Source organism: Aethalodelphis obliquidens, unplaced genomic scaffold, assembly GCF_003676395.1.
Source record: "Aethalodelphis obliquidens isolate GAN/ISIS:26980383/991018 unplaced genomic scaffold, ASM367639v1 scaffold53, whole genome shotgun sequence".
Classification (NCBI taxonomy): Eukaryota; Metazoa; Chordata; class Mammalia; order Artiodactyla; family Delphinidae; genus Aethalodelphis; species Aethalodelphis obliquidens.
In genome coordinates this window covers 14,113,003-14,123,584 of record NW_020837997.1, presented here as the reverse complement: position 1 = coordinate 14,123,584, position 10,582 = coordinate 14,113,003, and the positions used below count along the sequence as shown (strand labels likewise).

General features: G+C 58.3%; 2 protein-coding genes across 2 annotated transcripts in view; one reads left to right on the top strand and one right to left on the bottom strand.

Moving 5' to 3' along the window:
- The window catches only part of LOC113608976 (uncharacterized), a 61,989-nt gene that overhangs the window by 20,199 nt on the left and 31,208 nt on the right, over positions 1-10,582 (bottom strand).
- On the top strand, positions 4,894-8,554 carry LOC113608859 (myeloblastin-like). Its single transcript, XM_027085831.1, is given in 5 exon segments — positions 4,894-6,554; positions 6,931-7,045; positions 7,742-7,857; positions 7,859-7,970; positions 8,384-8,554. Coding segments are annotated over 5 exon segments (612 nt in total). The 5' UTR covers positions 4,894-6,456.

Genomic DNA, 10,582 nt, shown 5'->3' with positions numbered 1-10,582 from the left:
ATATATATATATATATACTTAATAACTCATAATAAAATATACCAAATCCATTGTGTAAATATTATACATTTATATTTATAATATATTTATCTTATATATTTATAATATAATACATATAACGTGCACCTAAAATCAGTAAGGAAAACAATTAGAGCCCAGTAGTAAAAAAGTGGGTCCCGGATGTAAACAGTTCACAGCAAAGAAACACAGAAGGCTCTTGACGATGTGGAAACACTGCCCCTCACCCAGTGCATGAGAAATGCCTGCTGGCCTGGGAGGTGGGCTTTTCACCCAGGGGGGTGATCACGAAGCCTGCCGTCTGCGGTGTCTCGTCTGGGGTTGGGGGGACGGGGTGGCAGGGACGGGTCGGGCATCCGAAACAGGTGCCGCCCTGGGGGCTGCCCACGTGTCACCTTGCACAGACGGGGACAGGTCCTGCCACGTGGCTCGAGGGAAAGAGACTGCAAAGGATCCAGTGTTCCGTCCGGGCTGGCGGTGGGGAGACCACAGAAGGCCGGGGCGGGCGGGTAGCACACAGCGGTGGAAGGGGCTCAGCCCAGCCGGCGTCGGGGCCAAAATGGAGATGCCCAGCTCTGCCCTTCTCCTGGAGGCACTGCTGACGCCCCAACACGCAGGGGAGGGGAGGGGCTCGAAGGGGCGGCGCTGTGCCCCGAGCGGGGTGGTGTTGGGGTCTGCGCGGTCCCGAGCCCCCTGCCCTGACCACGCACCCTCCACCCACTCACTGCCCCAGAAGCCCCCAGCGATGGCCCACACTCACCGGCCACCAAGGTTAGTTGTGTTGCCATTAAGCCATTTTACAGATGGGGAGCCCGAGGCCCAGGGAGCTCCTATCACCACTGGCGTTGCTGACGCTTATTGGGCACCAGCTGTGTGCCAGGCCCTCACCCCATCCTACAGGCCTGGTCTGTGGGACCTGGGTCTGTTTATTTGTTTTTCATAATTTATTGCAGTGAAATTCACATAACATAAAATTCACTCTTTTAAAGGGAACAATTCAGTGGTTTTTAGTGTATTTCACTAGGTTGTGCAACCCTCACCGCTGTCCATCACCCCAAAAAGAAGCTCCGTCCCCATCGGCAGTCACCTCTCCTCCCCGTCCCCCAGCCCCTGACAACCACTAACCACTAACTCTCTGTTCCTGTAGACTGGCCTGTCCTGGACGTTTCCCATCAGTGGAATCACACCCTGTGTGTCCTTCTGTGTCTGCCTTCTCTCACTGAGCATCGTGTTCTCAGGGTCCATCCACGTGGTAGCGAGTGTCGGGGCTTCACACTTTTTCATGGCTGAGTGATGTTCCCGGGTGTGGAGGGATGTATATCCACATCATCCATCGATGGTCTCTGGGTTGGTTCCACCCTGGCTAATGTGAATCACGTCGCTGTGGACATTTGTGTACATGTTTTGTTTGAACATCGATTTTCAATGCTATGGATTTGTACCCAGGAGTGGAATTGGGGGTTCAGAATGGGCCCTGCTTTATAGAAGGGGAAACTGAGGCCCAGAGAGGAATGTCAGCGGCTCAGGAGCCCAGAAGGGTCCCAGGGGTCCCGCCTGCTGATTGTTCAGATGGGGAAACTGAGGCCCTAGGGTGTTGCGGTCCAAGAGCATATGGTCTCAGCTTGGAGCCCCCAACACTGGCCCCCTCAAGAAAGGACTGTTTTTCCTTTTTCAGGAGAGAAGAGGAAAAAGAGGCAGAGACAAAGAGGCTGAGCCTCTCCCGCCCTCCTTCCCTCGATCCTGGGTGGGTCGGCTCGGGTCCGCTTGCCCCCTCACCCCGCCCCAGCCCGCGTTCCCGGCGAGGCCGTTGCCTGTTGCACCAGCCACAGTTGGAGCGGGAAGGGGCCGAGGCCACAGCTTCCAGCCTCACTTCCCCTCCACCTGCCAGCCCGACCCCCAGAGGCCCCCGATGGTTCCCTCCCTCCCAGTTACAACCCCCAGGGCTCCCGGTGGCCCCAGCTCCCCACCCAGTCCCGTGCCTTCCCAAGCCTCTGCCTTCAGGCAGCCCCCCAGCCCTGCACTCACCTGCCTGCCCCCACCCCAGGCCTGAAGCAGCGAGGAGGACCCCGGGCCATCCCCCTGTCTTGTCTGATGCTGTGACTCCCCTCCCCCCCACCCCCCACCCCACCCACCGGGAGGCTCCCTGGGGAGGGAGAGCTTCCGGCCAGGACCCTGTGGGCAGTTACCTAGCAAGGTTGTGTGTGTGTGTTTCTTTTTCTTTTTCAGTTAAAGCTTTATCGAAATGTACTTCTCCTACCACACAACCCACCCGCTTAACAATTCAGCGGCGTTTAGTATAGTCACAGGGTTGTGCAACCACTACTTCTAATTCCAGAACGTTCTCACCACCCTGAAAAGAAGCCCTGTCCCCATGAGCACTCACCCCCATGCTCTCCCCCAGCCCCTGACAACCAGGAACCCTCTGCCTGTTCTGGACGTTTCCCATCAATGGAATCACACCCTGTGCGTCCTTCTGTGTCTGGCTTCTCTCACTGAGCATCGTGTTCTCAGGGTCCATCCACGCTGTAGCGAGTGTCAGTGTCTCTCTCCTTTTCGGGGCTGAGTGATGTTCCCCTGTGTGTATCCCCTTTCATCAAGCTCTTAACTGTATTAGGGAAGTCAGCCCCTGAGGTGGGGTTGTTCTCATGACTCCCCAGCATTAACAGATGGGGAAACCGAGGCCCAGAGAGGTGGCGTTTCTAGCCCAGAATCGCAAAGCACAGCAGAATGTGAACCGAGGCGAGGGACTCCGGACCCTGGGGTGAACCCGCCCCGCGTCTGGCCCCAGAAGAGCCTGGATCTGAGAGAGGCACGTGCTGACCCGGCCCAGCCGCTGAGAGGACGGGCTGAGACAGGGAGAAGCACAGCAGAAAAAGGAAGGGAGTGGTGGGGTGGCAGCGACAGGGCCGGCACCTGTGCTCACCTCACCTCACTGCGCGCCCACACGCTCCAATACTCTAACTTATCCAATCCTCCTGCTGTCGCCCTGGGGGAGGGACTATGACTACGATCACCCCATTGTACACGTGGGGAAACCGAGGCACCAAGCAGCCTGCCCCACTGGACCGGACAGTGCCAGTCCGAAGAGTTGTTCTTGTCAAACGAGAAAAACCAGTTCTGAAAGCAAAAGGCACAGCAGCCCCGGGTTTCTGTGGAGACATGTCAGGGCCACACCCAGGGCTGCGGAGTCCCAGACGCCCGGCGGCCTTTCCCGAGTGACTGGGCTGATGTGTGACTTAAAAACACTTTGGCAATACAGATGGCCAACAGGCACATGAAAAGATCACTAGTGATTAGAGAAGAGGAAATCAAAAATACAATGAGGTGTGAATTCTGACCTCACACGGGTCAGAATGGCCACCATCAAAAAGTCTACAAATTACAAATGCTGGAGAGGGTGTGGAGAAAAGGGAAGCCTCCTACACTGTTGGTGGGAATGTAAGTTGGTGCAGCCACTGTGGAGAACAGTGTGGAGGTTCCTCAAAAAACTAAAAATAGAGTTACTATATGATCCAGCAATCCCACTCCTGGGCATATACCCCGACAAAAGTATAATTTGAAAAGATACATGCACCCTTATATTCATACCAGCACTGTTCACAACAGCCAAGACATGGAAACAACCTAAATGTCCATCGACAGAGGAATGGATAAAGAAGATGTGGTACATATATACAATGGAATACGACTCAGCCATAAAAAAGAAATGAAATAATGCCATTTGCAGCAACATGGATGAACTTAGATATGATCGTACTAAGTGAAGTAAGTCAGAAAGAGAAAGACAAATACCATGTGATATCACTTATATGTGGAATCTCAACTATGACACAAATGAACTTATCTTCGAAACAGAAACAGACTCACGGACATAGAGAACGGAGTTATGGTTGCCAAGGGGGAGAGGGGTGGGGGAGGGATGGACTGGGAGTTTGTGGTTAGCAGATGCAAACTATTATACATAGGATGGATAAACAACAAGGTCCTACTGTAGAGCACAGGGAACTATATTCACTAACCTGTGATAAACCATAATGGAAAAGAATATGGAAAAGAATATAAAAAATAAATTAATTAATTTGAAAAAAAGAGCCTGGGGGGGGAAAAAAAGAAAAGAATATATATATATATATATATATATATATATGTATAACTGAGTCACCTTGCCGTTTAGTAGAAATTAACACAACATTGTAAATCAACTCTACTTCAATAAAATTTAAAAGATAAAAAATAAAAACGCATCGGCAGAGGGGCAGCCAACCGCAGGGCGGGAAGCAGTGAGGCACGCAGGCTGCTCCAGGAGTCCTTTGTGGGCAAAACTCAGAGCAGGTGTTTCTGCCTCAGAGACATTCATTCATTCCAAAGGGGAAAGTGTGACTCGGCGGGAGGGACACGCAGGCGCCTCAGAGATGATGCCCCACGTCCTGGGGACCATCGATCGGTACGCAGACCCCATCTCCGTGTGGGGACCCCACACAAGCCCATTTGGAGGGACGTTCCCCCAAAAACCCACCAGGTTGCCACCAAGGACACGGTATGAGGGCCAGGAGAGGCTGACAGGCTGCCCCAGAGCCCAGGAGACTCGGGGAGGCGGGGTGGGGGATCCTGGACCAGAGACTGGCTGATTGTGAAATCCAGGCGGCCTGTGAGGGGGCAAACTTTGTGCAAGACGTGGCCCCGGGGAAGCTGGGGCAGCACATCCGGGAATTCTGCGGACTGCTGTAAGCGTGAAATGCTTTCAAAATGAAAAGCTTAACAACTTTTTTTTGGCCCCCAAATTCCGTGAGCTCCTCTATCGATGCTTCTGTAGGTTTAAATTTTTCATAATAATGAGTCAGTTATAAATAGATACATAAATAAATGTCTCCCGGCACCAGAGTCTCCCCCTGCCCCCTCCCGTGTGGGGCAGCATCGCTGGTCCCAGCCACTGCATGCCAGGAGCCCCCCAGTCGTGACGACCACAGGTGTCCCCAGATATCTCCAGGTGTCCCTGGGGGAGGAATCGCCCCAGGTGAGAGCTCTGCCTTAGAGGGAAGAGCGACTCCCCCAGACAAAGTGAGGGCAGAGAGATGATCCTGTGGGTCTCAGGAGGCGCAGTGCTCTGAGACCCTCACCCCCTTTTCTGTCCTGCTGAGTGGGATTCATCCCACCCCTGCACACGTCGGCCACATCTCACCTTGCTGGGGCTACAGGGACCCTCTGGGGGCAGGCAGTGCCCCCTTGGAGGTGTGGAAGCGGGGGTGCATGTCACTGTGAGGGCTGTGGCCACAAGCCCCCTTGTCCAGAGGACTTCCCGCATGGGGTGGGTGGGAGCCACCTTCCTGCATCTCTTGAGGACCCCGAGCCTGAGCCTGAAGCCCCTGCAGGCTTCCTGGGGTGCAGCTTTGACCCCCAAGCTCCCCAGCCCTCAAGCTGGAAGGAGGAAGTGGGGACGCCCAGCCCAGGTGTGGGGCAACCCTAATGGCCTCCCTGAATTGGGGCTATAAGAGGGGGTGGGCAGGCAGGGGGCATGGCCCAACCATGACCCGAAGCTGCAGACCCTCCAGCCCTGCCCTCGCCCCGGTGCTGCTGGCTGTGCTGCTGGGCGGTGCGTGGGGCCCAAGTCCGTCCGTCCGTCCATCTGCCTGTCCCATGCCCTCACGGCTCAGATGGGGAAAGTGAAGCAGGACCCAGCTCAGCTGGCTGCTTGGGATGAATGCCTCAAGGGGAGGGGAGGAGAGAAAGGCGGGGCCTGGGATACGTAGCTCTCTTTCCCCATCTGTAAAATGGGCAAAACCTAGTCCTTCCTGCCCAGGGAGGTGTCCTAGGGACTCAATATAACCAGAATCCCTGGACAGCACCTGGCACCCAGCAAGCACTCAGTAAGTGTGCACGCACGAACGAATGTGTCACCGAGTGAACGACGCACATGTCAGAGGAAAAACCGGAGTGAGGGAACCCCTCCGCCCTCATCCTGATGAGGCTTTTTCATGCCTCAGTTTGTCCATCTGCAAGATGGGTCATCTTGCCAGCTTCTTCCCCCTCCTGACCTCCAGGACTGGGCGCCGCTGCTTCCTGGGAGCCTACTGAAATAATAATGATAATGACCACCGGGCTCTCCCCAGCGCTAACTGTCCCCGGCCCGGGCCTCTTCCCTCCACAGCCCCCAGCCGCCCTGTGCTGCTACGGGACCTCCAATTTGCACATGGGGAAACGGAGGCTCTGAGGGGTCCCGGGCCTGGTGGAGGCCACACAGCGGCTCTGCCCTCGTCCCCCGACCCCCGTCTGGGCTCCCTGGGCGGGGGATGGGGCGGTGGGGTGGGGTCGGTCCCCCGTCCAGGGAGCCGCGGAGGGCGTTAGGCAAGGCGACGGCCGCTGACCCCGGCGTCCCCAGGTGTAGCCCGGGCCGCGGAGATAGTGGGCGGGCGGGAAGCCCAGCCCCACTCGCGCCCCTACATGGCGTCGCTGGAGCTGTTCCCCAGCAACCACTTCTGCGGGGGGACCTTGATCCACCCGCGCTTCGTGCTGACCGCAGCCCACTGCCTGAACAACGTGTGAGTGAGTGCGCCTGCGCGGTGCGGGCCTGCCCGGGGAGGGGGTGGTGCTCCGAGGGAGGGGGCGCGGCGCTGCCCCGGGGGTCCGAGGGGGCGAGGCGCGGCCTGCCTCCGCTTGCCTGGTCTCAGCCCCTCCATCCATCTGCCCAACTCTCTCATCCCAAACTAGGCAGGCACCTGCCCTGCTCTCCAGTCCGACGTGACCCCCTGAAGCCCCAGGAGGATTAGCTCAAGCCAGGGGTCCAACCCTCGGGGGCAAGATGCAGACGCGGGGTGGGGGTGGGGCGTCTCCTGGGACGGCGGGCAGTCCCTGAGGGGCTGCACCGTGGGCCTCAGGACGTGGGGGGGGGGGGGGGGGGGGGGGGCGGGGTCCCAGCGAGGCGCACAGCCTGCAGACCTCCGAGCCCACCGAGCAGAGGTTCAGCATCAGCCGCCTGTTTGAGAACAACTACGACCCACAGGAGAAGCCGAATGACGTCCTCCTCCTGCAGGTGGGTGCGCGGGGCCAGCAGGGCCCAGGAACCCCTGTTCATTCATTTTCCAGCACCTACTGTACAGGAGCCCCGGCAGGCGTGGGACACGGCCTGGTGGGGAGAGAGCCAGTCACCACCTTCTGAGCAAGCGGGATGCCCCCACGCCCCGCCCCCAGCCTTTGCCCAGCTGCGTCCCCTCCCTGCTGCCTGCGCTGTTCCCAGATACCCTCAGCCTTGGCACCAGCCTCCCCTCCTCAGGGAAGCCTCCCCTCACCCTACTTGAGTGACAGCCACCCCTCCCCCATACACTGTTCATCACTGGGCTATGTTTCCCTTGACTCTGCCACCTGCCATTCTCTTCTTGGCCCCTCCCAGCCCCAAAGATAAGCTCCCGGAAGGCAGAGGTAGGATCCCCAGGGCTTAGCCCAGGATCAAGCATACAGTTGGTGCTCAATAAGTGCTTCGTAAGTGAATGAACGCAACAGTGACCAATGCTGCAAAGGGGAGTCTCATGGCCTCGGGGAATGTGAAACTGAGCCCTGGCAGGTTTGGAGGGTGATCAGGGCAGCCTCCCTGGAGGAGGTGACCCCTGAGGTAGAGCCAGGCGGAGGGAACAGCATGTGCAAAGGCCTGGAGGAGGCACTTTGAGATAATCGTCCACGGGTGGCTGCGGGTCCTGGAGACTCACTGCCCACCAACCGCCCTCTGTCCCAGCTGGACCGCCCGGCCACCCTCAACCCCCAGGTTGCGGTGGCCCAGCTCCCCCAGCAGAACCAGCTGCTGCCCCACGGCACCCAGTGCCTGGCCGTGGGCTGGGGCCGCCTGGGCACCTGAGCCGCTGCCCCAGGTCCTGCAGGAGCTCAACGTCACCGTGGTCACTTTCCTGTGCCGGCCACAGAACGTGTGCACCTTTGTGCCCCGACGCAGCGCTGGCATCTGTTTTGTATGTACTGGGGGCTGCAGCTCGGTGGCTGCAGGGACAGCCGGGACAGGGAGGGAGGGCAGGCAGGCGGGTGCCTCCGTCACACCATCTGGAAGGTGGGCACACCCATCGTGAGGGGGTAACGGGGCCTTCATGGGTCTGGGGGCTTTTCCACCCCTCAGCCCCCCCCTTGGGTGGGTGCCCCAGCCCCGCTCCTGGGGCCACACCCAGAATTCTGGGGTCCAGGTATATAGCAGGGGGCCAATAAATGCCCTCTCTCCTCCAGAGGGGCCTCCCCTCCTTGTCTCACCCACATACTTTAAAGAAAATTCTAGACTGGAAACATTTCACTCCTACGTGGCCCCTTCCCCTGAGGTAGCCTCGTCTGACTGCTGGCCTGGCCTGAGTGACTGACCGACCTGCACCCTCCCCAGGGAGACTCGGGCGGCCCCTTGATCTGCGACGGTGTCATCCAGGGCATGGACTCCTTTGTGATCCAGGGACGCGCCACCCGCCAGTACCCGGACTTCTTTGCTCGCGTCTCCCTCTACGTAGACTGGATCTGCTCAGTGCTGAGCAACGCGGGGGGCGAGGACGGCCCCTGAGGCCCCACCCCCACCCCCACTGAGGCCATGCTGTGGAGAGACGCGACGGGTCTGCTTCTGCGCCCGTGCCCCCCTTCCTGCGCCCCCGGCTCTTGGGAGCCAGGCAGACCCACGGTGCATCAATAAAAGCTGAACCGTCCCCCTGGCTCCTGTGTGTCCTTCCCACAGGGAGATGTGGGGGAGAGTGGCCCAGGGTCCTCAGCGTCCGAGTCCCCAAACCCCGAGCTCGGGGTGGGGGTGGGAACAGAGGCCTGGAAGTCGGAGGAGGGCGCAGGTCACAGCGGATCCCACTCCCCAGATGCCCGCAGACGTGGGTTCTAACCCAGCCCCGCCAGTGTGACCCGGGGCAAGTTGCTGCCCCTCTCTGTGCCTCAGTTTCCTCATCTGGAAAACGGAGTCACTCCAGACATTTCCCAAGTGTCCAAGGAGCCCCACCCTGGCCCTCAGGGCTAGGGGTGTCCTGTCCAGTTCTGTGTCTCCTAGCTCTGGGGCCACTTGAGGACCAAGCTCTCATAACACGGGGTGCCCAGGGCCTGTGGGGCTCCTGACCGGTCAGGGGCAGGCAGAAAGGCTATTAGGGAGGCTTCTTGAAGGAGGCAGCAATGCCTGAATACGAACAAAAGGAGAAGTGTCGCCAGGCAAGGCACAGCCAGTGTAAGGGGCCCTGCATCAGGACAAGCTTGGGGGTGTGGGGGAAGGAGAGCAGGTCAGGGAGGGGGCAGGGATAGAGCATGCAGGGCCACAGAATGAACTGGGGTCTAGAGGAGAGGCCTGAGGCCAGGCAGAGGTAGGGGTCATTGGCCAGCCGTGGAGAGGGCACGTGGCCACGGCAATGAGGCAGTGGAGGCTCAGAGAGAGGGGCCAACCAGCTCACCGGACACACCAGAGTTGGAAGGCAGCTCTTTTGTTACTGATTTACTCTGCCGCCATCTGGTGGCAGCATGCGAATTCAAGCTGGAGCCAGAACCCCCAGGGCTGCCCCCTTTTTAACTGTTTCACACCTCAGCCGACCACCCCAGGGGAGGAGATGAGACTGGTTTTCCACTTCAGCAGGAGCAAGGGTGTGCTGAGACCTGAGGCAAAGCCGAAATCCTGGGAAACGCAAGCTGATAAGTGTTGAGGGAACGCCGGGAATTTTCTGCATTTCCCACGGGCCAGCGGCAGGGAAGTGGTTTCTATAAAAAGCCCAGAGGGATTTTGGTGCCCAGCACTGGGGGTAAATGAGGTTTGCTGGAGGGAATGTTGGATTGAGCCCATTGATGGGAACAGAAAGATCCAGAAAAAACAGCCCCGGGTGTTTTCTATTTTCTTTCTTTTTTTTTAACTTTTTTTTTTTTTTGGCTGCCTTGGGTCTTTGCTGCTGCACACAGGCTTCCTCTAGTTGCGCGAGAGGGGGCTACTCTTCGTTGGGGTGGGTGCGCAGGCTTCTCTCACTGCAGTGGCTTCTCTTGTGGAGCACGGGGTCTAGGCGCGCGGGCTCAGTAGTTGTGGCTCACGGGCTTCAGTAGTTGTGGCTCGCGGGCTCTAGAGCTCAGGCTCAGTAGTTGTGGCTCACGGGCTTCAGTAGTTGTGGCTCGCGGGCTCTAGAGCGCAGGCTCAGTAGTTGTGGCGCACGGGCTTAGTTGTTCCGCGGCATGTGGGATCTTCCCGGACCAGGGCTCGAACCCGTGTCCCCTGCACTGGCAGGCGGATTCTTAACCACTGTGCCACCAGGGAAGCCTGTTTTCTATTTTCCATGAGCCCGTGTACGTGTGTGTGTGACAGAGGAAAGTTCTGCACACCAAAGATCAGATCCAAGAAGGGGAGGTGAGGCTGGGGGATATAGGGGCCTGGGTTGATTTGCTGGAGGTTGGCCGGGGTTGTTGAGATTCAGGGGACAGACCCACAGGAATCATAAACAGGATGTTGGGCAGATGCGACCTGGGGGACCTCGGGGACAGCAGGGCGGCTCCCAACAGCGTGGGAAGGACACGCAGAGCATCATTTTCCTGTTGCGGTGTGACGGGGATCAAACGAGAGACTCCCCGT